A 26,337-nucleotide genomic window follows, 5' to 3' on the forward strand; every position below is an offset into this window, starting at 1 on the left:
GCCTCTCTGGCGAGCACAGACGGTTTCTCCAAGAGTCCTCAGCATCTCCCCCTGCTTTCCATCACCCCGTCCTCGCCTCTCCCACGGCCCGGTGGAGCGGGTGAGGGGCCGGGCACGGGCTAGCAGCAAACCCGGAGCAGCCACCTTCAGTCTTCGGACACGACTCTCCAACACGATAGTCATTAAGCATAGAGTGTATAAACATGCTGAGTATATAATTTTCCTTTAAAATCTTTTTTTTTTTTCTTCTTTTCTTTATAGAAATAAATACTTACTTTGTTGTTTTGTTTTTTTTTTAAGGGAATTTCGCAAGTCTCTGCGCTGTTTCAAATGGTAACATCTCCTCTGGGACCGTGTTCGTGGGATGGTGGCCGGGTGGTCCCCGGGGGACTGTAGCTGTTGCTGGGTGTTTGGTTTTTTGCTGGTCGGGGCATCCCTCGCTCCTCTTGCCCCTGGATCACGCATGTCTCAGCCTCCCCGGGGTGGAGGTAAACCCACCGCGGGCACGACGGGGAGCTCACCCCCAGTGCCGGGGAGCTCGTCCAATGCTGCCTGTGGTGGCATGGTGGGACGCGGTAATTTCTTGCAGGTATTTTTTTGCGCTCCCATATTTTGTGCATACGGGGAACAGCCTTCTCCTGGAAAGCTGCCATCAGTGGGGGAACGGAGGTGCTTCAAATGGGGGGTTATGGCCCCCTACCCTGCTTCGGAGGAGATGGCACAGAGGGGATGAGGGGAGGATGACATGGTCTCCTCAGGTGCCTTCTGGGGTTGGAGACCCCAGAGCTGCCTCCAGCCCACCACCAGCTTCAGCGATTTGGAATACATTTTATTTTCTATTGGGGGCTGTTGGCATGCTGGGAGTCCCCGGCTGAGGTCTGCAGCTCTCGTGATGTGGATGAGGAAGGTGGTACCAGGATGGGTCTGCAACCTCCTCCCTCCTGGGGGTGGGGGGAAGCTCCAAGGCAGCCCATCGCCCTGGGAGGGCTGGAGGAAGGGGAGGTGCGCCGGGAACGGCTGTCTTCTCACAGCCACGCTGGCCAACAGGCACTGAAACCTCCAGCAACGGTCCAGAGAAGAGGACAAACCCCCAAAAATCTGCTTTTCCCAGTCAGCCCCTCTCAGCTCAGCACGTCGGGTCGAAGCACACCTGGTTGGGGCTGGGGGTGGCAGGGGGCTGTGGTTAAGGCCGGTGTGTCCCTGCTGCTGGCAGTGCTGTGATGGGTGTTCCCCATGGCGTGGGCACCTCCTGGCACCTTCTCCCCGGGGTGGAGGGTGCTGACCCTGCTGGATGCCTTTCAAAAGCCTCTTCCTTTGGAAAAAGAAAGGTATTTTGGGAGGGATGATGTCCTTGCAGGCAGAAGACAGCCAGAAGAAAAAAGCAGAATTAAAAAAAAAGCCGTGGCCATAGGGCAGTTGGGCTGACATTTTCACCAGCAGCTTTGGATTTTGGGACAATTTGACCTGGGTTTCTCCTTCAAGCTGCTCAGCAAGGTGATGAGATGGCAAATGTGGGTGTCCCATGCCAGTCCCTCTCTCCTCATGGGACAACTCGCTCCGGAGGAAACCTGAGCGGGTGGTGGATGTTGGTGGGGACAGAAGCATGACCCGTGTTTCCTGGTGGACGAGGATTTTGGAGATGGTTTATTGCCTTGGCAGGAAGGTCTGGGTGGAGAGGAGGTGAGGCTGGAAACCTCTGGAAGAGCGACCACCACTCCTGGTGTCCTCTGGCTCCTACAGCCCCCGAGATGCAGCTCTGGCATCCCAGCTTGTGCTGTCGTGGCTGCTGGTTTCTGGGCAGTGTTTACCCAGGTTTGGGTGCCCCTCCGTTAAACAAATGAAATGAAAACGAGCGGAAACCCTGCAGGAATGCTGGGCACCATTTCCTCTGGAGGAACGGCCCCTTCCCGCCCAACATCCATGAGCCTACGGAGAGGACGGGGATGGTCCAGCCATGATGCAGCGGCGCCGAGCCCGGCGCTCTGCAGAGAGCCCGCAGGGATGGGATGAGCCACCCTCAGCTTCCACACCATCAAACAGCAAACCCTCCCCACTCCAGAAAGAGAGTTCGAAGAAAAAGGCATTCCCCAAACAAGGATCCTTGGCAATGAGCAGCCACGAGGGGTTCGAAGCCATCTTCCCTCCCAGGAAAGAGCATAGCCCTGCCTCTTGGGGCAGCCAAAAAAATTCCTTAAGTAGCACCTTCTCGCCCGTGAGCTGGCCCTGGGGATGAGCGCCGGCTGGCAGTCACTAAGGCCTGCAAGAGTCTGGGGTTTTTTTGTGCATGGACCAGCGTCTCCGTGCTCCAGGTCCAGCAATGGATGAGCGGTGGACGGTGGGTTTGGTTTCGCGAGGCCTCTGGCTCCGCCGGGCAGAGGAGGGAATGTGCTTTGTGGTTCCCTGAAGGTCTAACAGCCTCCTTCCACTTTGATGTGTAAAATCTTGGAGAAGCCAGGTCTCTTCCTCAGGGCCTGGAAGAGGAGCAGAGAGCGCGGTCGGTGCAGGACCTGGCAGTCTTGCTGCCCCACAAGTTGAGCAACAGAGAGCAGAGGATATCTCGAATCCCCACCATAGGAAGGGGTCCACCCCGGTCCCATCCCCATCACTGCATCCCACGGGGATTTGGCTTCCTTGCAGGACCGGCTCAACACCTCTTACTCCCATGCCCACAAAGCTATCTCTGGATTTGGTTTCTGCTTGGTTAAAACCACTGTTTCCAAAGGACAGTAGTAGTTTGGGGCAGACGGCGTCAACATGCAGGGGCTTTGCAAAGCACGGCAGTGGGTGGCCACACAAGACTCCTCTCTGAAGAGCCTGGGGATGGAGGTGGGTCTGCCTTGCTGCCCACTGTTGTTCCCATGCCACGGCTTGGCGGTGGAGCAGGAGCCGCGTGAGCCTTCTGACCCCATCCGACTGCACTGGTGGGCCTCCATCCCCAGGTCCTGCTTTGCATCTCATGGGAGTTTTGCCTTATGCCCCCACGGGAGCCCAGCCCGCTGCAGGATGAAGTCAGCCAGAGGATGAAGAGAAATGGAGGCACCTATTTTCCCCCTTGGACACGGCTGGGGATGGCTGCCTCGGAGACCCCCCCCCGAAGAGATCAAGGACAGCCCAAGCCCTGCTGAGCATCACAAGCAGAGCAAGGTCTGAAACTCAGCCTAACTAAAATTAGCCCTATTTCTGCTTTCACAGGCAGATTTTAAATCACTTCGCTGTGTTTGGCAACTAAGTGGCCCTGCAAAGGAGGCAACAGCCCTTTTCTGTCCCTGGAGAAGAGACCCATAGAGAAGCAGTCCTGGTTAAAGCAATGCGAATGTTAGATCTTATTTCAGCCTTTAGGGCATGTGTGTTTGAAGGATAGCGAGCCTTCAGGATGTCCCTAGTGAGCTAAAACATTATCTTCTGAGGAGCATCAGCGGTGGGCAAGAATTTGTCCTCAGACCTCATGGGGACATGAGACTGGTGACACACGGTGACCTGGGAATGAATTCCTTTACCTGGAGTTTGTTCACCATTTCTTCAAACATCTTCTTGGCTTCAGGGCTGTGGGGCTCCTTGAAGTAGTCCACAATGCCCACCTGCACGACGATGGACTTCAGGTTCCGGCACACACCTGGGGGCAGAGATAGCCCTGGCCTTGCCATACCTGATGGGGAGATAGCCTCCCCGCAGCCAGGGGGGACCCTAAAACCCACCCAGTGCTCCTCAAGGCCTTAGGCATTTGGGAAAACCTCACCCTGAAGATGGAGGAGACCCACTTTTGGTGACCAAGACCTCTGCAGGGAGGACGATCGTCTACGAGATGGTCCCTGATTGTCCTGTCCCAAATCAGCAGTCCTACCACTTTCTTGGGAAACCCTTACTCTTCCACCCAGAGGGGTGGGTTCCCAGCAAGTCCCATGTGCCATGGCCACCAGGAACGGCTCCTCAGACACTCCCTCCTGCTGGCTGCAGACCTCTTTCCCCCCAGAGCTCCCGTCCTGGCAAATGGCTTCAGTAAATGGCGTGACTCCCAACTCAGACACACCAGGGTGAACCTCAGGTGTGCCACTGACATTGAGGCCTCGATTACACTCCAGGGAGCACGGAGGGAGTGTCTCCATCCTCCCTACGGCCCAAGGCAAGATCAGCTTTTCTTAACCCATCCTTGGCAGGGGGCTGTTGGATCCCCTCTTAGAAACCTTCCACCACAGGGCTCCCAGCACCTTCCAGTGCTGGAGGTGGGTTCCTGCAGGTGGGGCTGGAAGGCAGGGTCTGGTTCATGGATTTGGATATCTGGTGGCCCTTTGGTCAATGGACAATGCTCTGCACTCCCTGCGGCATTGCTACTCACTGTTGAAGTGCAGCAGGGCTTTGGGGGTGACTGGTGTGGAGGTCAGCACTAGCATCTCCAGCCCCTTCAGCCCCTCTCGACACACCTCTGCTGCAACCTCCTGGTTGATCTCCGCCACGTGGTCCAGCTCCAGGACCTGAAGCCGCATGCAGTTTCGTGCTGGAAGGACAGAGCACCCGCCATCAGCGCCCCACGGGGAAGAGATGAGGACAGCCGATGGGAAAGGGGTGGTAGGAGAGATGGGTGGCAGCAAGGAGGGCCAGGGTGCATCCACGGTCCTCGGGGTGGGCTTCTCCGCTGAGATCCCCATGGGACATCTCCTAGGGGTACACCCTGCCTCCAGCAAGGTCCCTTTCCCCTTGCCCCATCAGAGGAGAGCTGCCTACCTAAGGATGCCAGTCCCTGGACACCGCAGCCTGCCCCTCCAATGCCCAGCGCCCGCAGGTGCGGCCAGCACCGTCCGATCATCTGAAGGCAGCGGTTGCTGAAACGCGTCGGCTGCTGGCTGGGGAGGTGAAGAAGAAAGAGCTGGGGAGGGCTGGCAGAAAAGATCCCCCCCTCTCCCCGAGCGCTCCTGCAAGTGGCGTGGGGTTGGGACCTCTCCCACCCCACCAACCCGGGGGTTGCACTCTGTAAGGAGGTGTCTCCAGAGCAGATGTCTCCATCTGAGCAACCATCCTGGGCTGTGCTGCAACCAGGACAGGGCAGGTCCATGCACTCAGTGGAGTCCCTCTGCCCCAGACTGTCCTCCTTTAGAGGTCTGAATCAGGCCCTGAACTCTGTTGCTTGCAGTGATCAAACCAGTAGCAGGAGCCTGGAACTCCAGCTCAGATGGAGAAGCCTACATGCCATGTGGTGTTTCCCCCAGGAAAGACACAAGCCATCAGGGACTTGACATCCAGCTTCTTCTGCTAAGAGACATCCCCCTCTGTACACCTCGATCCAGGCTGATGGGGAACATGACATTGCAACAAACCTCCCAGGACAAGAAGAAATGCGCAGGAGGCAGCCCCACGGCGTGGAGGTGAGGAGCCAAGTGACCTGTTCTGTGAGCCATGAACTCCTGGGCACCCAGATGTTGCGGGGGGGGGGAGAGCTACCAGCATCTTCCTGCCACCAGAATGCTCTTCCAAAGCAAGAGCAACTGCAGTCATCTCACTAAGCAGCGACTTGACACCCTTTTAAAAACATCCAGGCCCTTCAGTCTGCTGTTATATGAGCAGTGAGGAGCTCAGACAAGCGTTTGATGTTCAGCATCACTTACTAGACCCGCCACAGCTCCCCTTTCATCTCTGGTGTTAGCAGCCTCCCTGGAAACATCCTGGCTCAGCAGGGAGGTGCTTATGCCCAAATGCTCCCAGGTTCTGGTCCTCCAAACTCGCTTCCAGGATTGCTGCCCATTCCATGAGCAAATCAGAATCTGTCACCCAATTTCTTTCCAGCCCACTGGTGCCCCTCACACTCAGCCTGGCCTCCTCCTAACAAGCTTCTTACCATGGATGCAGAGGTGCGACCTGGAGGGAGATGATGTCCCTGCAACCTGCTCCAAGGGCCCAGATGACTTCATGACCCACAGGGTCCGTAGAACTCCTGGAACAACACAGAGGACACACGGTGGCCCCCACCGGCAGTGATGCTGCCCTGGGGGCTGTGTCTGCAGCCTCCATGTTGCTCCATCTCTCTGCACCTGCAGGTACAAGTCTGGTCATTATTTATAACCCACGATCCGCCCGTGAACCAGACAGTCCCAGCACCAACCCAAGCAGGAAGGCTGAAGGCATTTCTGTCTGGAATTGTGCCTACAGATGTGCAATATCAAGAAAAATGGAAGAGGGTGAGGCTGAAGGTGAGACTGAAGATGAAGTAAGGCTGAAGGTAAAGGCTGAAGGTGAGGTTGGTGGTTGAAGGTGGGGTTGAAGGTGAGGGCAGAAGTTTTCCAGATGCAAAGGTGGCAATTGATTGAACTGAGACTGCCAGGCTGTGTACCCTTGCAGAGCAAATATAGCATCCCTGGAGGTCTCATTGGGTTGGTTTCACTTGCCACCTGCCCAGTCTGGATGGGGCAGGTGCCTGGAGGTGGTAAGGACGTTTCATCTGATGGGCGGTAACTTCCAGCCAAGGGCAGTGGCTGCTCCATGGCCTCTGTACCAGCTCCGCGTACTCTCCATCCTGTTGGCCAAATGTCACTGCAGAGTTTCGCTGTGGGCTCCTCCTTGGTGTTTTTGGAGGTGTCAGAACAGACCTCATGGGGTACTACTGGATTTGTGCAGGGGCATGGTGGAGGTGTAGGCTGAGTCACGGCACCGATCAGGCGCAGACACGCTGCCTGCCCACCCGGCATTTGTGCCACTGGCCCAGAGGAGTTTTCTCTGCCATCAGCTCCCTGCATCGAGTGAATGGAGCAGAGATGTCAGACAGCATCATTCTGATGCTGCCAGCCCAGACAGAGGCCCCTTCGTCACACTGGGCTTCCTCCCGAAGACCGAGGTTGCACTTCCTAACTCTAAATGACCTACTTGAAAACTTCAAGCAAGCCTAAAAATAAGTGATGGGTGTTATCTTGAGCATTTCACACATCTCCACTGAAGACGCCTGCCAAGAGCCCCTTGCAAGCATGGCAGGTTAATTACAGCATGAGTCAGAGTCACAGGTTAGCAATGTGCCAGGAGTGCTCGGGCTTGCTCTAACGCCCCTGGAAGGGCTGAGGGAGGGGTCTTTGGGTTAAACCCAGCAGCACTGGGCTGCCTCATGGTGCGGGATCCCCAGATCAGAGCCGTGTTTGAGCTTTCTTGGTCCAATGTGGAGGAGCTGGCCGGGTGTGCTTTCCCACCTGAAGGATTCTCCATCGTAGGTTGGATGAGGACACCCATTGGCTGCAGGTGAAATGGATGCAGAGGCTGAAGCTGTTGTCTGCAGGGCACAGTGGAACAAGGATCATCCTCCTTGAGAGTGTAGGAAAGTAAATCCTGCCTCCACGGGAGGCAGAGCCCTTCGGAAGGTGGCCAAGACCAAGGAGCAGTGAGTGATCTCCTCCAGGACCTGTGACCTCCTCCAGGACCTACACCATCACGGGCCTTGTGTCCTTGCTCTTGGGCAAGGTCTCCAAGCTGGGTCTTAGCAATCCTGTGGCAGAGCTGTTCCTCCCTCCCAGGACAGAGGGACCCTGAGGTCTCTTCTCCCCATTAGAAGCCTTTATCAGGGGGTCATAGTCAGGTGGGACCTCTCTGGGCCCCGGTGTTGGTGCACCTCTTCTTCACCCTTCTCTAACATAAAGCAGTGTTTCTGTACCAAGACCCTGGTCACGCCTCCAGCTGGGGTGAGATCAGTAACGGGACAGTGGGAATCAGAGCTGGAAGGGAAACATCTGCATGGGAACATGCCAGAAGAGGATAAGAGTTGCAATGACAGCTTGCACTGGGGACACTGGGGCTGCCGCTGAGCTGGGAACATGGAAAGGTGGGTCCTTCGCACCTGGCCAGACGGGCTGTGTTCTGACAGGGAATGGGGATGGGCATCAGAGGAGTCCCAGCACATCCCGTGGATGTTCCCAGCCTTCTCCCAGCCAGGGAACCACATGGAGCCCATGGGCAAGGGGGGGATGCTGGTGGCCATCCTTACCGGTACGTGACAGCCTGCAGAGCGCGGCAGTAGCAGCTGGCCAGCCAGAGCGAGCGGTCCGTCAGCACGTTGGGGCAGTGCGAGATGCGGAGGATGAGCAGGTTGCTGCCCGTGGCTTTCAGCAGGGACTCCAGCCCGGCTTCCAGGCAGCCCCTGCCAGGGATGGAGGCTGGGTCAGGCACGCGCACCCACACTCACACTCCCCATGGCCACCTGAGGGCCACCCCAGGAAGGTGACATGTCCCATGAGGATCTGTGGCTCCAGAACGCCCAAAACCCACAGCAAGAGCTGATGCGCGATGAACATCCGTCAGTGGAAATAGAGTTGGGGCTCATGGAGCATCGTCATCTCTGAGGACCAAGAGGGTGCCTGGGACACGGGGACTCACCGCGTGCTCTTCATGTAGTCCTCCTTGCTCTCCTTCTTCCCTCGCTGGCGGGGCTTCAGGTTTTGGAGGGTGAGGGAATGCATCTGGGTGCACCACTGAGACAGCATGGCCAGGAACTGGGGGGACAGGGGTGGCCATCACCAAGGGGGATGCCCCCTGCACACCCCACACCACCCATCCTTGGCTGTCTTTGGGCAGATCTGTGCACACACATGCACTCGCATGGGCATTTCTGCATACACGTGTGCCATAACTAAGTGAAAATGCACATAAGCGGTCATGCAACAAGTGTGTGCAACAAAATCACATAAAACCGTGTGCACGTGAGCTCATGCCCACAAGCATGCACGAGTGAACGTGCAACACATCCAGCCACACTAGTGCAAGCACACAGCTGTGTGCACCCGTGTTCCCATGACCATAATGGCATGACAATCAACACAAGTGAGATGTTTGCACAGCTCCACCTTTCTGGACAAAGGGTCTCACGCCAGGCGGTGCCATCCCTATCCCCCGTACCTTAGAGGACACCCTGGCGTTCTCCAGCAGCACCCGTGTCCACACGGCCGGGTGCCGGGCCACGAACTTCCAGTCCTTGCACACTTCGGCTGCCCGCAGCAGGGTCTTGGTGTCCAGGTAGGTGAAGATGCAGAAAAGAGCCGCCCGCATCTTGAGGATCTCAGGGCTGATCACCTCACTGGAGTGGCCCGGGCTGCCCCTCTCCAGCCGGCCCACCTTGCCCCCAGCCCCCTTGGTCCTGGCTGTGGGACACCCACCACCAGTTGCCACTGGCAGCTGGGGAGGATGGCGGGGAGGGGATGCTCCTTGCAGAGCCAAGGAGCCATCCCCGTCCCCCACCTCCCAGCCTCCCTGTCCTCCCACCCCACCAGAAGAGCCCGGTGCGGTCTCACCCGTCAGCCGGCAGCTGCCGGCGGGTCGGGATGCGGCAGATCCGGGTGCATCTGGCTCCCAGCCCTCGGCCTCCGACTCGGTGGTGCGGGAGCCCACATCGGAGACGTCGCCCTCCTCGCCCTCGGTGCTGTTGCGGTAGGGCCGGCGGTGCCAGTTTTGGATGGCTTGCCGGCGCAGCCCCGAGCCCCGGGCGCTGTCCCGCGCCGGGTAGGGATGCCCGTCGGCGGTGTCATCGGTGGGGCACGGCTCCGCGCTGTCGCTGTCGTAGCAGCCCGAGCTCTGCGACACAGCTTTGGCCCGGCTTGAGGCCCTGGGGGACAGGGATGCCCAACGTCAGGGCTCGCCAGGTGTGCATCCCCTCCCTGTCAGCTCCTTGCCCGCCAAAAAATGAGCATCCCATTAAAAACCCAAACAGGCAGCACGGACAGGGGACTCACCCGGTGCTGGAGGAGGAGCGCTGGTTGGACACGCCGTAAGGACCATGCATGACTGCCCCCGGCCCCGGGTGCCGGTCTCTCTGTGGGGAGACGGGACAAGAGGAACCAATGTGGCAAAACCCAGAATGTGGGTGCTGCAGCCAAGGAAGATGAGCCCGATGACCCACCCAGTGCCAGCTGCATTTTGGGATGAGCCCATACCCAAGTGGGATGCAGAAGAGCATCTCCAACATCACCCCAGCACCTTGCCCACACTCACCATGAACACACAGACCCTCCAAAAAGCAGCTTCTAGTTGGCATCCCCCTACCCAGGATTATCCATTTCCCCCAGGGAATGAGATGGGGGTCCCTACACCTCCCCACTCAACACTCTGCAGCCATCAGAGAAGCCACATGGGTGCATGCCCGAAGCCGCAGGGGTGCCCGTGCCTGTGCCCGCGGAGGTACCAGTCGGCCGGCGGCCTTGGCCCCCGGTGTGCCGCAGCGTCCCAGGCTGCCATTTGGGGTGGTGCCGCAGCTGCTGCTGATGATCTGGAGCTGTTTCTCAGCCCGGTCCGCCCGGTCCAGCAGCTCCTCGATGAAGTGCTGGAGGCGCACCTTGGCGTTGGCCTCGCGGGCGGCCGTCTCCTTCAGGAACTGGTCGATCTGCAGCACTTCCCTGCATGGAGGGACCAGTGGCTGACACCCCAGTCCGTTCCCACCTCTTCCTGATAAGCACCTCCAGGATGCTCAGGTGCATCCGGACCATCCCACCATCAGCCTGACTGGGGTCTGTGCCATCCAGTCGGCTCCTGGGCATGGCTCGGGAACGAGGGATGTGGCCACCTTGTTCTCGGGGGGGATGATGTCCCCAGCACCTTCACTGCGATGTACATCATTCCCAGGGCTGGAGTCAGGCCCCTGAGTGTGATGGAGTGGAGGGAGGAGGATGATGATGGTGTGGAGGGATGATGGAAGGGGATGGCAGTGGTTCCCTGCCTCATTTATGGCAGATTTAAAGGAAAGACCTTAAGGGTAACCTGAAGATATCACCCCCAAAATGCAGCCTGGGGTGTGCCAGCGGCTCAGCGACCCAAGGCGACCCCATCCCGCCCTGCACACGTGTGTGCCCAGGCACACGCGCACCCACCCACCTCATCCACTTCCCCAAAACGTGGGCGTGCACACACCGGCACAGGCAGCCGTCACACCCCCGCGAGAACACACGTCCCGAAAACACACGCAGCCAGACCCACCCGGCCGTCGCACCCCTGCAAGCGCACACACGCACACGCAGGCACGCACATGTGCACAGCTGTCGTGCACACCCACGAGCACCACCGCGCACGCACAGAGCCACCCTTCCACGCACGAGCACCGTGAAAACACGCCCACAGACGTGCACCCCGCCACACGTGCACAGCCAGGCACAGCCCGCGCGCGTGCAGGCAGCATCGCGAGCACGCACACGCACACCCACACCCCCCGGGCACACATACAGTTGGTTGCACGCACACCCAGCACCGATCGCGCCCGCACGGTCGGCGGTGGGCGCGCACCCGTGCACAAACGCTCTCACGCCTTCACCCAGCGTCCACGAACCCCTGCAGATGCACAAGCCTAGCTCTGCATGCCTGTCTTGTGCACACCCAACCTCGCACACCCGACCGCGCACACCCAACCGTGCACAACCGGCCACACCGGTCTGCACAGGAGCGGGAAGGAAAAAGGAGGAGGCAGCCCTTAGTGACATAAAATTCCTGCTGCTGGTTATTAACTGCCATTTAATTACCAACTAATTGTCCCCCAACCTGCCATTTGCAGCGTGGGCCTGGGAACTTCCCAGCAATTATTTGGGAAGGCTCTTGGCGAGGGGCCCCCAGAGATTTGGAAGGCAAATGGGGAGCTGGCACGGTGGGTGTAAGGTGATGCTGATGGTTATCACCTGCATCTCTCTCATTCCCATGGAAAAACACCCCTAGCAAAGCAAACGGAGCCCAGGAGCAAAAAGCCTCCCATGAAGTCAATGGTGTTTCAGAGCTGGCAGGGCTGGGAAATGTCCCGGGCAATGTTTTGTTCTTGGGGAAAGGTGAAGCTGGCTGTGCCAATGGAAATTATTTCCGATGATTTCCCCACAACTGAGAAAAAAACCCATTTCTTTTCAGCGGCTCTTCCCACCCTCTCTCTGCAACCTGGCAAGTGATTTTTTCACTCCAGCTGGAGGATTTTGGGGACTGATGGGGACAGTCAAGAGGCAGGAGGGTTCATCTAAAGAAAGGGAGGTGCAGGAAGTAGTTTTGGGGCATAAAAACAAATTCTTAGGTGGTAATGGTTCCACTGCAGACCAAACAAGATGTGTTGGACCCATCAGTCACCCTCTGTCCGTCCTGTCTTACATGTCTCCAGGCCCTAATCCAGACTTGTCCACTCTGGTGCCCTCGTCCTGCCACCATGCACCCTGAGATGTCCCTAGGCAACACCACAAGGCAGCTGATGGCAGCCCCCAAACCTCCCTATTGCCTGTCCCATCCCCACGCATCCAAACGAAGAGGTGTTGCCCTTATCTGGCCCCAGCATCACCCCACTCCTCACCCCAGGACCATCCCCACCACCAGCAAATCCCGTGAACCTTGTTTCTGAGCCACAGCCGTTATTTTGGAGTCAGAGTCATTAATGAACATGCTGACGATGGTGGGGATCAAGAGAAGACCTTGAGGAATCCCACCAGTGCTCCCAGCCCAGCACAACCATGACTATCCCTCACTAACCTGCTCCTCACTGACTCTTTGGACCCCGCAGTGGCCTCCAGCTTTGCTAAGAAACTCCTGAGGAAGAAGGTCTAGTTTGCTTGAGCAACACCGATGGGCAAAATGACCCAGTGCTTGACTGGGGGGAAACCCAGGAGCAGTGCTGGGGTTGACGTGGGTTTTGAGTGGGGAACATGGCATGAAAACAAGGATGACAGTGCCACAGTCCTAGCAGCAAACGGAGGTCATACTGCCTGGGCTATCCCACCCTCCTTTTGGGAGAAAACCCCTGAATCAGGCATGACCAAGGTGTCCCCTCTCATGTTGATGACCATGGGACAGCTCGCTGGGACTGCTCAGGTTGTGTAAGGCCGGACAATTCAGCTGTGGAGGCAGAGGGGAAGACCCAGCCCTGGTTGTGGGGGGGGACACCCTCTGATACTAGAGATGGGCTGCAGCAACACGGCCACCACCACCATGTTCCTTGGCAGGACAGCAGGATGGCCATGTCCATCCCCAGCTTGGCCATGTCCTGGGGGCACCAGCGGCTCTGGGACAAGGTCTGGCATGACGTGACCCAGCTTGGCTGCAGACATGGAGGGGCTCAGGTCTATGTGGACACCGCCCGCGTGGGAGAAGATGCAAAACCTGAAGAGGGATGATGCTAATGGGCATTGCCACGGATTGTGCCCTAGCACTTGGCCTGAGGGTTTGGTGATGGTGTTGGGCTCCTCAGGGCTCACCACCAGGGATCGATTTCCCACCACCCTGCAGCCAGGAGAGGGAGCAAAGGACTCACTGTTGCTTGCGGGTCAGCTCCTGCTCCTTCTGCACCAGGTCCTGCTTGAGGGAGGCCAGCATCTCCACACTGACGTCCACCTGGCGGGACAGTTCAGATGCCCGGTCCTCCAGCTCCTGCTTCTCACGGCTGAGCCTCAGGCTCTCCTGCTTGGCCTTCTCCAGCTCCGAGCTCTTGCGGTCCAGCTCCACCTGGAGCCGTCCCACCTGCGAGGCGATCTTCTGCTCCACCTCCTCCGTCAGCTTCTCCAGCCGCTTGTCCACCTCCAGCTTCTCAAAGGCGCGGATCTTCAGGCGGGCCAAGCCTTCCTCGTAGGCAGCATCCATAGTGGCCGGTGGAGCGGGTGCCGGTGCCACGGCTTTGCCCCGGGTGAATATCTCCGTCAGCGGGATCTCGATCTCGTGGACATAGCGGGGTGACGGAGAGGACGACGGGGCCGGCTCCAGCTCCTCGGCGGGGACGAGGTCGCAGGAGAAGCGCTGGTCCTTGCCTTGGAAAGAAGTGCTCTCAAAATAGTCCCGCCGGGCGGCTGGCGTCAGTAGGGCCCCGTCGGCGGCCAAGGGGAAGACGGCGGCATCGCAAATGCTGTTGGTCTTGGAGAGGACGTAGAGGGTCTCATAGGTGTGGTTGTACTCCAGGTGCGCCCGCAGCGAGGAGAGGCTGCGGAAGCGCTTGTGCTCCCCGCACCGCGGACACCGGTAGGGCAGGTCCAGCGAGGCCATCCCTCAGCTACGTGCCCTGATGCAGGGGAACGGCACGGCCCTGCTCATGGCGTAGGATGGATGGACTGGTGGCATGCGGGATTGATTGGGGAGCCCTGGGTGGTGGGGCCACGGCTCTGCTGGGGCATGGCGGGGTGGGAGCCCTGGCACAGAAGCAGAGGGTCTGGCAGTTCTTGGGGGGGATGTCAGCATCGGCCGGTGCCAGGCGCTGGAAGAGATAGGGGGATTAGTGATACAAGGACAGCACATCCCTAGAAGGCCCTCCTTGGTCCTTCTTGGTCCTGTCTCCGCCTCCATCCTCCCTTCCTATGTTCCTCCCACTCATGCACAACCCTTGGGAGGGTGCACAATGCTCAAGAAAGTGCACAACCCTTAGGAATGTGCACAGCCCTTGGGAAGACGCACAATCTTTGGGAAGATCCACAGCCCTTGGGAAGGTGCAACCCTTGGGAAGATCCATAACCATTGGGAAGGTCCCCCAGCCCTTGGGAGGTGCACAACCATCGGGAAGGTTCACACAACCGTTTGGGAGGAGTGTAGCCATCAGGAAGGTGGGCAACCCACAGGAAATCTCTCTCCATCCACCCTGAGCTTGCCACAGAGGGGTGACCCATGTGCTTTCTTGCCCAACCACCACGCAATAAGCCCCTGCAGTGCCAGGGGCCTCCACAGCCCAGGAGCATCCCTGTGTCTGGGGCTGGAGCCGGAGTGCTGGGAGCCACCTCCTCCAAGCAAAGGGTGACCCAGTCTTGCTAAATCAGCCTGTGCAGCCTCGCAGCAGGATTAGTTACTTCTCCAGCCCCTCACCGCAGCCATCAGGTCTCACCGCTGATCCCCTCTGGGGCTGCGGGACCCCCCCATGCTGTGCTGTCCCAGTGGTACAAAGGACATGGTGGCTTCCCACACCTGGGCAAGTGGGGATCCCTGTGGGGTCCTGGTTTATCCTCTACTCACAAAAGCCTCCAAGACATCGGGCGGGGGGGGGAAAAACCCCACCCTTATGAAATGGGATAATCCAGCAAAAATCCAGTCTGGGAGATGACTGTGGTCTCCTCCAGCCTGGGAGGCACAAGCACACATCGGGGTGCATTGCTGCAATGCTTTCACCCCAAAGCACTGAGCGCACCCATGGGCGGGGGCATCTCTCGCTTGTCCCTCTGCAATATCCCACAAAGGGTTCTTCCAACCACCCTAAAACCCCTCTGAGCCCCTCTGCACCCCACGACTGCCAGCCTTGGCGAGTGCTAAACCACCACCGAACCCTCCATCCATGCTCATTCCCAGGGCAGCATCCCCCACCGCTCAGCACCCCCCTCGGAGGGTAACCCAGGCCATGAGGTTTTGGAAACCATTTTTTTAACAGAAAAATCAGTAAAGACAAGAAAACCATGCGAAAAATAAAAATAAGGTGAGCTGGGAGGATTTCTGGAACTGCCTGGCTGTGTTTTGGGGTCATTACAAAACACACCCTCGCATGTTAACCCCGCTTGGGCGACCACCGGCGCCAGCCTGGCCGAAACCCGGCGAACACAAAGCACCGCCGGCAACTTCGGTTGCTGCTGATGGGATGAGAAAGCGGTTTTCCACCGTGGGGATGGGGCCACAGCACCATGCCGCCGATATCTCAGGCCTGGATCCCTGCCCGCGTCTCCCCGAGGTACCCGATCAGCCTCGGTGTGTATTTCCCAGCCAGAAGCCAAGGCAGGATCTGGCCCAGGTGGGTCTGAATGCACACATCGCCTGGTCCGTGCCCTGGGCAGGTCCCACCCTGACCACAAAACCTCTCCTCCCTCCCACCCCCTCTAACAATAACCAGGATTTAAAGAAATTATTAGCGGAGTCATTACTACTGCGGCCACGCTAATAAAGCCCACAGGCATCCGGAGCCGGGAAATGCTCCCGGACGCCCGGAGATTGCAGCAGCGGGTGAAACCCGTCCCCGGGCTGCTTCGCCACCTCTACCTGCAATTCATCATGGATCCTTTCTTCACATTGTTTAACATTTTTTCCTGTCCTCCCCCACCCCCCAAAAAAAAATTACCAGCAGGCAGCTCCACTGCCTGGTTGAAGAGGGAAGGGGGGGATGGAGAAGAGGGGTGGCGGATGCTGCCGGGGTGGCGGGTGCTGCCGGTGCCGTGTGCCCGCTGGTCCCCATCCTTCCCCGGCTGAGGCTGCAATGGCAGCGGGGTGGGAAGGAGCAGGGTGGGGGCACCGCGGTGGGCGAGGGTGGCTGGGGATGAGGCGCAGGAGGCTTGTGGGAGGTGGGCATGAAAAGCCAGGGTGCATCTAGCCCCCCCAGCACCCGGAGCAAGGAGTGATGGGTGTCTCCTCACCTGCTGGCAGTGGCTTTGTCCCCTCTGCATCCCCCTGCTCCCCAGGGCCCCTGGGAGAGGAGCAGCCTGGGGACAAGCCACCGCCTCCCAGCACAGCATCCCGCTTCGCCCCATACCTGCTTCTCGCCGCCGACCTCCCGTGCTTGGCTCCTCCGGCGAGGGCAGCATCTCTCCCGCTTCCCCACCGTCCCCGCCAAGCGGAGGGAGCCGGGGGGCTCTGGGCTGGGGGACGGAGCACGCACACCCGCTTCGGTGCACAAAGGAGGTGGCTGCTGAGCGGCTCAGGGCTTTGTCGGGGAGGAGGGATGCCAGGCAGGAGGGATGCAGCCCGGGGAGGAGGCAGGAGCCGCGGGAAGCATCCGGCTCCCTGCGGCCAGAACCTCCATGCCAGCCAGGCCCTGGGGAAGGAGAGAGGGTGGTGGCTGCGGGAGGAGGAGGAGGAGGAGGAAGGGGGCAGAGGCCGAAGGCCCCGGTGGGTGGCAGGAGGGTGAGGGCTGCTGGGCACCCTGGGGATGGCAGGTCCCTGGGGCGCTGCGGGGCTCAGGGGGGGCTATGCATGGCGAAGGCAGGGGCGAGGGAGGGAGGGATGGAGGGAAGGAGGGAGGGCGAGCGCTAGCAGCCGCCTCCTCCTCCTTTGCAGCCTGAGCCCGGACTGTTTCTCTCTGCCGCTTTCCTCCTTCACAGCTCCCTCTGCCTGTCTCCCCACGAACACCGCGGGCCATCCGCCGGGCCTTGCTGCCATGCGGCAGCCCGCTGGCCTCATCCGGCACCTCCCCTGGCTCCCAATCCCACCCTTGCTCCCACCAGCAAAGCCCCTGGCCCTGGCAGGCTCCCAGCTGGGACCACTGCAGAGCATCCCCGCAGGGGGGCCAGCCAGTGTGGGGTGTGTGGCTGAGCCTGGGCACTTGCATTGCTCCTTCTCCAACCCGGGCTGGACCCACAGTTGCAAGGACCCTGGTTTGGTCCTGACACAGTCCCTGAGCACCCCAGCTTGGTCCTGTTCTGGTCCCCAAGCACCCTGGCTTGGTCCCTGGCTTGGTCCTGATACAGTCCCCAGACATCCCAGCTTGGTCCTGATCTGGTCCCTGATCACCCTGGTTTGGTCCTGATCCAGTCCTCCTGAACCTCAGCTTGGTCCCCAGTGCCAAAGGCACCCAGCTCCAGCACTGACGTGTTTTCTTGTCTCTGATGTGGGGGAAGGCGGCAGCATCGGGACCAGGATGGTGCCAGCCTGGCGATGAATGGTTGTCCCCATCACTGAGTAGCCCCAGGTTTTGGGGTGCAATGGCTCCTCCTCTCCTAAAAACCCGCACGCGTGCTCAGTCCCATCCCACCCCAGAAGCAGCTGCACCCAGCTGCTGCGGCAGGAGCCCTCCTCCCTCCCACCCTCCCTCAGCAGCGCCGGTCGGGGGAGCAGAGGGGAAAGGCTCAAGCCCGGGTGCCTTCGCAGAGCTTTCAGACCCAGAATCAATAATTGATGCATTTTTGGAGGGGTATTAATCAAGGCCTCATGCATCATGCATGGCCAGCGGCGCGGGGGAAAGCAGGGCTGTTTGCTGCCCAGCAAGCGCTGACGTCCCATGGAGAGGTGCCCAAAAGACACCCCTTCCTGAAGGAAACTTGGGTGCTGAGGTCCTTAGTAACAATATGTGGGGTGTCCTCCAGAAAAAAGGGTTTTTTTTCTGGTGCCTGGGGTCATCTGCATCCCACAGAGTGGGCCTCGCTCGGGATCAGGCTCTCGCATACGTGGGATGGTTCGGCTGCTGGGGCCAGCAATGCTTCAGGCTAGTGGGTGCTCACGCGAGGGGCATGAGCACCCTTGGGTGCCATCAGAGGTGTGAGCTCTTAGGGACAGGTCCGAGGGGACATTTAGGATTTCCCCCTCAGCCAGCTTTCCTTCTAGCCCCTTCCCCCATCCCAGACCTGCTAGCAGTCCTCAGGGACCCCACAGCCTCTCCCCAGCTTACCCCCCATGGGGTCCTCCCACCCCACGGCACGCTTGGTGCCAAGCAGTGGATTTTGCCCATATAATGGGATAACTGGAATTTAGCCCCAGGATGCTCCAGCCTATGTGTTGGCAAAGGGCTGTGGGACATGAGGGCACCTGGGGAAGAAGACTTCCCTCCTCCATAACACAGCAGGGGGGCAGATCCCCCCTCTCCAGGGTTGGTGGAGGGGACAAAATCCACCGGAGAGAGCAGATTTGCAGCCATGCTCAGCATCCCTTCCCTGCCTCAGTTTCCCCTTCTGCAAGACAAGGCCAGTAATCCCCAAAATGCCTGAGCACTGATGATGGTTGCCAAGCCCCGAGCCGGGGACGTGCCACCTGGTCCCCACTGCCCAGCTCCCTCCATTCCCACAGGCACCTTCTCCTCCCAGTTAATTAAAACCAAAGACCAGAATGCCCCGCCAAAGCGAGCATCTCCTGTTAGAAGGATGAGATTTTGGGAATATATAGTTTTGGTTGATTTTTAAATGCTGGAGGAGGGAGGATCTGCTATCAGCAGCACTTTCCAGGCTGCAAAATCTCCTCCTGAGCCATCCGGCTGCTGGCTGGTCCCAGGAGAAGGGAGACTCAGCATCTCTCAGCTCTCTAAAATGCGGAAAGGGAGGAAACAGCTCCCCCCTGGCTTCGCAGGGGGCCACATCCTGCCTGCCTGCCTCTGCCTGATGGTGCCTGGATCTCCTCCAGCCCTGGGGATGTGCCAGGTTGAAGACGGGGAGCGGAGCTGTATTTCACCCCATTTCCTGTGGGTGAAGCCTGACGGGGTGCGTGGGGCAGCCACACCCCACGGAGGACCAGGAGCCCAGGGTGGGGGCTCTGGGCTGGGCTTTGGGGTCCCCACAGCAGACCCCATGGCTCTGGATCCAAGTAGGGCAGATCCCTCCAGGGCTCAGCCCTGTCGGAACAAACCCAGAGCCATGTTCCCCTTTTCAGAGGGAGACCCACTGGCGGGGAGTGGGGATCCCTTCCCCGCTCTGCCCCAGGACAAGACCCTTTTCCTGGGCTGAACCACCCACCCTGGGGATTTGGGGATGCTCGGGAGGAGGGTCGCCAACCCACTCATTGCACTGATTGATTTTTCTCTCCCTGCTAATTATTTAAGCACCTTTTCCCCCCCGTACACGGCAGCTAGAGGTCAAAAACACAACAGAAATACCACCGGTGTTGGCTGCTATATGGGACTGAAAGGCAGAGAGCAACCCCAGCGAGGGCTTAGATTAGCTCAAATCTTTAATTAGAAAAATAGACACAATTTTCTAATATCCTCGGTAGATTTTTTTTTTTTTTTTACAAACAGGAAAATAATAATAATAATAACAACATCACCTTTCCAAGGGGACCGTTACGCACCGGTTGCCAGAGCCCGGTGGCATCTCTCTCCTTTGGGAGAAAGGACCGGTGCAGCCGCAGCCCCCGACGGTGCCGGGCGGTAAATAACCAAATAACCAGTCGGGAGCTCCACGTAAAGTGCTGGCAGGGGAAATCAGTCAGGTCGCTACAAACACAGGATGTCCGTGGGTTTGGGTATATAAAAGCCCCCATCTTGGTGGGGATTTCTTTCTGTACATTGGTGTTTTGTTTGTTTTGGTTTTTTCCCCTCCTTGGAATAGGAGCTATAAAAATGACTCAGTCCCCGCAGTTTGGAGATGGCTCCGGGTGGCCGGAGCTGCCACATCCCTCCTCCGCAGCCAGTGGTCCAGCGCCGCGGCATCGCCTCTGCCTCCCGCGTGCCCCTCTCCTCCCTGGCACGGCCCAACCTGCTGTCATCTTCTCCGGGGCCACCCCAGGAGGATATTCCCACCCCGGCTCTCCCGTGAGATGCTCGGGGGACCTCGGGAAAACGCTGTCTCCCAGCGCTCGGGTTGGGGCTTCACAGTGTCCCGAAGGAGAGACCCACCGAGAAGAAACCCAAACCTTTGAGCTTCTCCTCCGTCCGGGCTTTCTGCTTCAGGTGGACCTTGCTGTGGCGCTTCTTCTCGTCGCTCCTGGCGAAGCGGCGGCCGCAGGTGTCACAGGAGAAGGGCTTCTCGCCGGTGTGGGTGCGGATGTGGGTGGTGAGGTGGTCGCTGCGGCTGAAGTTCCTCAGGCAGATGCGGCACTGGAAGGGTTTGTGGCCCGTATGGATGCGGAGGTGCCTGTTGAGCTCATCCGAGCGGGCGAAGCTCCGGATGCAGTTCTCCACCGGGCAGGCGAAAGCCTTCTCGTGGGGTTTCGGGCAGAAGCATTTAGAAGAGCACTTGGTCCGGCGGGTCTTCTTCTTGGGCTCGGCCAAGGCAGGAGGGTTGGTGGGCAGCAGGGAAGGGATGGAGGAAGAGGTAGCGTGGCCCAAAAAGTCTGTGGGGGGGACAGAGGGCGAGGGGTGAGGATGGAGGAGCTCGGCAGAGCTCAGCAGACCCGGCAGGACTTCGGGCTGGGCCAAGGAGGCGTCGAATTCCGGCATTAACGGAGGAGGGAGGTTGTGGATCTTGGTGTCGGCAAAGTCCCCACGGGCTGGGAAGTTTTCTGGCTCGCAGCCGAAGCCCAGATGGGCGCCGAAGCAGGCAGCGTCCTCTGCCAGGCTGCCGAGCTCTGACTGGCAGCTGACGGACAAGACGCTTTCCATCTTGGAGGCCAGCGGGTGGAACAGCCCCTGGCTGCTCTCCCCAGCCGGGAAGGCTTCAGGAGAATGGTAGCCGGTGGGCAAATAGGCCTGATGCTGGGTGACGGGCTCCCACTGGGTGCAGGAAGCTTTAAATTTGTCCAGGGGTGGGGAACCAGAGGGCAGCTTGATGTCCTGCTTGTTGTCTAGGAGCTTGGGCTGGAAGAAGCACTGCGAGGTGTTTCCTAAGGTGGGTTGTGCCTGGAGGGGTTGCGCACCCTCCGCTGTGGGGAAGCCGCCGTAGCCCTGCTCCGGGAAGGGGGTTTGGGCGGATCCGTTCATTTCGGGCTGGCAGGCGGCGTAAAGGTCCAGCTGGCTCTGAGCCACCTCTGGGTAAAGAGCATCCAGGTGCCTTTGGTGGCCCTCGGAGGAGGCGAAGGGGGAGATGCCCAGGATCCCCGACATCAGGTTGAAGAGGGATTCCTGGTCCTGGGGATGCTCCGGTACCGCCTTGATGAAGAAGCTGCCGGTGTAGCTGAGCGAAGGGGAGGGCTGGCTGCCCAGGAGGGAGTAATCCACCGCCCCGCTGCTCATCGGGGTGCCCAGCAGCTCACCTGGGGATGCAGAGGGGATGGCGGTTAGAGGGATGGAGGGATGCAGGGATGGGGGGGAGGAGGGCGGGATACGGGGGAACAGCGGGAGGCTGATGTTGCGTCACTGTGAGGTCCCCGTCCTAGCCGGGTCTCCGGGACCACACAGGGAGCCCTGGCTGTCACCTCCCCTTCCCCAAAAGGACCCCCTCAGGACCCCCACCCTGGGTTAGCAGACTGTTGAACCCACAGCCAGGGGCTGGAAGCAGGTTGGGGGCAGGGGATGGGGAGATGCCCGATTCCCAGTTGGAGCTACCCCTCCCAGCAGGGTCCCTCATCCCTGCCGGCTCCCCCCTGCCCTTACCTCCCAGGAAATCGGCTTCTGCCAGAAGTTGCTGCTCAGGCTGCCCCAAACCCTGCAGGTCTCCTGTTTTCATCTCGCAGCTCTCCTCGTATTTAGAGTAAAGAGGGTCCGGGCAGGAGAAATCCATAACGTTGAGCATCTCCCCTGGAGGCACGGCTGGAGCGGCGGGGCCGGGCTGGGGGGAGCCGGGGGATGCTCAGGGCGAGCCGGGGGATGCTGCGGGGTGCCCGGGCTGATCCGGGGGGTGCTCGGGGTAGGTACCAGGGACGGGCTGCGGGACGCTCCGGGCAGCTTGGGGCAATCGGGATGATGCTGGGGCTGGGTGCCGGGAGCGATCCGGGGGGCGCTGAGCCCCGGGGGGGGTGGGTGGACGGGGGGCGGGGGGCAGGTCCCGGGGCGGGGGGGCGCAGGCAGGGCCCGGCAGCAGCGGCAGCCCGTCCGGACGCCCGGCTCTCCCTCCCCGCCACCCCCTTTATAGCTGCAGCGGGGCTGCTCCGACCTTCCGCCGCAGCCATTTCTGGAGTCCCCAGTGAGGCTGCCGTGACGTAAATGCCCATATATGGACTCAGGATGTAGGCTAGGGAGTCCCAATAAGGAAATCTCTCCCGTGACGCGCTGCCCCCTCCCTCCCCTCCCCCTCCCTTCTCCTCCCCCTTTTCTCTCCTTCTGTGTTTTTTTCCCCTTCCATCTCTCTCTTTTTAACTAATAATCGCGATATTTTTAACAAATCGCTGCAGGGCCCGCGGCTGCTGCTGTGTGTGTGCACAGCATCCTCCCCCCCCCCCAGCACCCCCCTGCAATCCCCCCCATCACACCCCCTGCATCAACACACCCATGCACACGCATGTGCACACACGCGTGTGCAAGCAGAAGCGTGTGCATGCAGCCTTTGCTTTCCTGCGGCTTCAGCTTTGCCCCTGCAGTTCCCACAGCGAGGGGGGAGCGGGGAGGGGGGGGATGCTGGGCACCCCTCCGGATCTGGCCCTTGCGCCGCAGCAATGCACTGGGGCTTTGGCTCCCCTCCCAACGTGGGCTGCTGTTCTTCCAGATTTACATCTCCCCAGGCTCTTATTCGCCTTATGCTATTTTTTCCCTCTGAATGCCTTTTGTTGCTCTTGTTCCTTCTAGAAGCGTGAAAGGTGCTGGGTTTGTTATCCCCCCCCCCCTTCCGAGCCTGATTTTGCAATACTTTCTGCTGGCATTTTGTATTTGCTTTGATTTGGAGCCGTGAAGTGGATGCCGGCTCCTCCTGCGATCGAGCAAGCAGCCAAAAAGAGAAGGCAAACGCTGCGGCCAGCTCCCTCGCCGCGTTTCAGTCATCCGAGTTCATGGCTCCCACCCAGGCCGGCATGCGATAGGCATGGGTTTGGGCTGGGAGAGGGCAGATCCATACTGCAAAACCCACCAACTCATCAAAGGGGGGTATTTTGAGAGTGGACCCAACCCAAGCAGTGATTTGGAAGGATCCTGGCGGTGCTTCCACCCCCGCCGCAGCGCCTTGAGCATCCTCGCGACCCCCCCAGCTGCTGCGGTGGGGTGAAGCCCCCAGTGAATGAGGGTGGTTGCTTTCCCTGCTTGGTTGTTTGGAGATTTCCATATTTCCAACATCGATTTGGAGCTGATCCTGGGCGAGTGGCCACGCTTTGGGGAGCGGATTGGCAGCAGCATCCGGCCCAGGCAGTTTGGATGGGGAGGGGAAGGTTTTCTCTGGGTAATCTGGCTGTTGGGTTCAGAGCCCACTATAAAACACATCTATAAAAATATTTACGGGTACAAACCTGCTCTTTCTCAGTGCAAGGTGGCTGATGAGAAGGTTACCTCCACAACAGGGTCTGCAGGAGAAAGCAGCGGGGTGCAAAGGAGATAGACAGGAGGAAGGGACCGCTCCGCAGCCCCCCTACCTGCATGTTTTCCCTGCCTCCATGTGCTTGCAGCCCTTGCTGGAAGGCCAGATCTCTTGGGGATGTGCAGCAGTGCCCGTATCCACGTCCACGGGGCCAAGCGATGCTCAAGCCGGGGTGCAGCGGCTGAAGCGGGGCCTTGCTCCAGCGCTATTCCTGGCTCCAGCAATGACTCACTGAGTTACCTTGGGCAAATCACTCTGAAATGCGTCTAGCAGCGCTTCCCCACTTTGGGGGCAAGCTGTTCACCGTTGCCTCTGCAAAATGCACCGAGACCGCTGGTGAAAAGGTGCAAAGAAGCATTAAGCCTGGCTGGTGATTCAGGGAGTGTGAGGGAATGAGCTGTAAGGTTCAGGTCGGAAATAAAAGAGGGGATGGAGAGAGATCCAGAAAACTAGCAGTGTGTTGAAATGGTGAGTGGGATCCAATTATTCACTGTTTCTCATCTCAGAGGTCCTGGGGGGAGCCCAGTGCAATGGCCAGAAAGTGGGACTCAGGCAAAGCAAAGGCAATATTTAGCCTTGAAGTGCTTGATGCAAATGGAACCCAGCACTTCAGGACATCATGGGGACCAAGATGATAAACAGGTTCAAAATAGTCCACCTGTGGCTACTAAACACAACCTCAACCTGCTGCTTAGGGGATCTGCTGGATGCTGTTGGGATATGACCAAGGGATGGACCTCGGGGTCCTTGCTCTCTTCTTCACCTCTCCTTGGCTGTGTTAAATGGACCCATCAGACCTTGGTCGCTCTTATTTTATTTTGCTGTGCCACATTTTAACTGGGATGTCAGGCTTTAGCATGCATAGGGCCTCTGGAGTCCAGATCCTCGCTCTCGCCTGCCTATCCCTGGAACAAGGGCAAGCAGCTCTCTTTTTCTCCTGGAGATGGAAAAAAATGTCCCACCTTTTATATGACACCAGCCCAACGTGCCATGAGAAGGTCCCCTGCTATTGCCGCAGGGCAGAGGCAGCCCTTGTAAACAGCTCTTCATCCTCAGAGATGATCCTAAAATAGTGGCAGCATTTCAGTTCCCCAGACAAGAAAATAAACAATTATTGTGTGGTTTATATATGCCTCGTCTGGTTGAGAAAGCGCTGCTGACTACACAGGGGTGGCCGTACAGGTACTGGCTAATATGGCCTCTTCCTCTGGATGAATGCTTTTGTCTTTTAAGCCTGAGACAAATAGAGATCCACTTATATTAAAAAACCAGTCTAAAGTGACCCTCTTGGATGGCAGTTTCCTTGGGAGGAGTGTGGCTGTGCTAGCTCCGACCGTGGAGGTGACACCACGCATGAGGTAATGGGAAAACGTGACCATGACTAAAGCCAAGCTCCGGGACCAGGTGCTGGCACAGCGTTTCCCTTCCCAGAAGGGGCACTTGGCTGCCGAGGAGGCGGGATAGCCTTCCTGGGGTGAAATGTGTCGTCATAAAAATACAGGGAGGAAATCCGTGCCACAGCCAGGTCCCCCCTGCCGCACGCGGGCACCCCGGGGAGGTACCGGAGCTCAGGCTCTGCCTCGGGTTTTGGATCCTCTCTCTCTTTCTCTGGTCCCTGAGATGCTGCAGGAAGCTTTGCTTAAGGGCTTTAAGAGCTGAAGCGGTTTGGAAAGCCGCTGTGGCAGCCCTGTGCGTGTCTGCGGGGCATCTCGCAGCAAAGGTTCACCCAAGCAGAAGGGCTTTGGGCTCCTGCTCCCTCCGTGCACCCTCTGTGCGGTGGGAGTACCCCTGGAGCAGCAAATGACGACCCCAAAGGAAGGAGCTGTTTTGCTCCAGTGATGCTGGGAGCCCGAAAGGCGTACCTGAGCTTTCTGGCAGGGCACAGGCTGCTCAGCCCCAAGCTCACCCGGGGTTGCAGCCCTCCAAGCGTGCCGGCAGCGCGCAGGCTGCCAGCCCGGGACTCCCCCAGTCACCTGCCATCTGGAACCGGCTGGCACAAGCCACCATCCCCGGGCGCCTGCCTGCCTCTGCCAGCCAGGGCGAGCGCTCCTCGCTGGTTCCTGCTGATCCACCCAGGTGTTTCCCCTGCAGAGCCGGGGGTCAGCTTGGTCCCAGGGGTCACCTTCCTCCTGACCTCCCACCACGCCGCATACAATCCATTGCACATCAACCTTCCTTTCCCTCCAGCTTCCCGGTCTGTGCTCCCAGTTGGGGTTATAGCATGGAAATCAAGCCTTAATTCTTGGCTTTGTCCTGTTTCCCCCCTAACTTTCATCTTTGGGGGCTCAGTCTGCGGCCCTCCCTACAGTCTGGGGAGATTTTGGCCAGGAGGGTGGATGCTTCTGGGACTCCCGGCCCTGTTTAAGGGAGAAATTGCCATGAAAAGGAGGCAAAACATCCTCATGCTCCTGCCTCGCCTTGCCACAAGGCAGCAAGGAGCTGGGAGGTCGGGGGAGCACCTTCCCTGTCACAGCACGCAGGCTGGGCAAGAGGAGGCAGCCCCAGAGCCGCTGGCAAGGGCACAGGTAGGCGGCACTGATCTGAGCCTGGAATTCATTTTTCCAAAGGGATGGGCAGAGTATTGGTTCATGGCAATACTACTTGGGCTGCCAAATTTGGGCCTGTGAGCCCAAAGCCGACAGATACCTACGGAAAAGTGTAATTTCCATGTGTCTTCTCCAAG

General features: G+C 59.0%; 2 protein-coding genes across 4 annotated transcripts; both read right to left on the reverse strand.

The window, feature by feature from the left end:
* Positions 1 to 275: 275 nt before the first annotated feature.
* On the reverse strand, positions 276 to 16,906 carry FBXO41 (F-box protein 41). 3 transcript variants are annotated; one of them, XM_064448817.1, is made up of 13 exons: positions 16,388 to 16,906; positions 13,217 to 14,146; positions 10,121 to 10,349; positions 9,690 to 9,769; positions 9,252 to 9,562; positions 8,860 to 9,101; positions 8,341 to 8,456; positions 7,952 to 8,104; positions 5,828 to 5,923; positions 4,720 to 4,838; positions 4,334 to 4,492; positions 3,498 to 3,613; positions 276 to 2,471 (listed from the first exon to the last, which is right to left on the reverse strand). In XM_064448817.1, the coding sequence occupies exons 2-13, from the start codon at positions 13,936 to 13,938 to the stop codon at positions 2,409 to 2,411; spliced, it is 2,406 nt and encodes an 801-aa protein (XP_064304887.1). In that variant the 5' UTR covers positions 13,939 to 14,146; positions 16,388 to 16,906; the 3' UTR covers positions 276 to 2,408. The 3 variants fall into 3 exon arrangements, with proteins under 3 accessions (XP_064304887.1, XP_064304886.1, XP_064304885.1); XM_064448816.1 differs by having other exon boundaries at positions 8,860 to 9,562; positions 10,139 to 10,349; XM_064448815.1 differs by having other exon boundaries at positions 8,860 to 9,562.
* Positions 16,907 to 20,118: 3,212 nt separating this feature from the next.
* Positions 20,119 to 21,947, reverse strand: EGR4 (early growth response 4). The gene is made up of 2 exons (XM_064450796.1): positions 21,809 to 21,947; positions 20,119 to 21,468 (listed from the first exon to the last, which is right to left on the reverse strand). The coding sequence occupies exons 1-2, from the start codon at positions 21,945 to 21,947 to the stop codon at positions 20,147 to 20,149; spliced, it is 1,461 nt and encodes a 486-aa protein (XP_064306866.1). The 3' UTR covers positions 20,119 to 20,146.
* Between the last annotated feature and the right edge of the window lie 4,390 nt (positions 21,948 to 26,337).

Source organism: Phalacrocorax carbo, chromosome 4 (genome assembly GCF_963921805.1).
Source record: "Phalacrocorax carbo chromosome 4, bPhaCar2.1, whole genome shotgun sequence".
Lineage (NCBI taxonomy): Eukaryota > Metazoa > Chordata > Aves > Suliformes > Phalacrocoracidae > Phalacrocorax > Phalacrocorax carbo.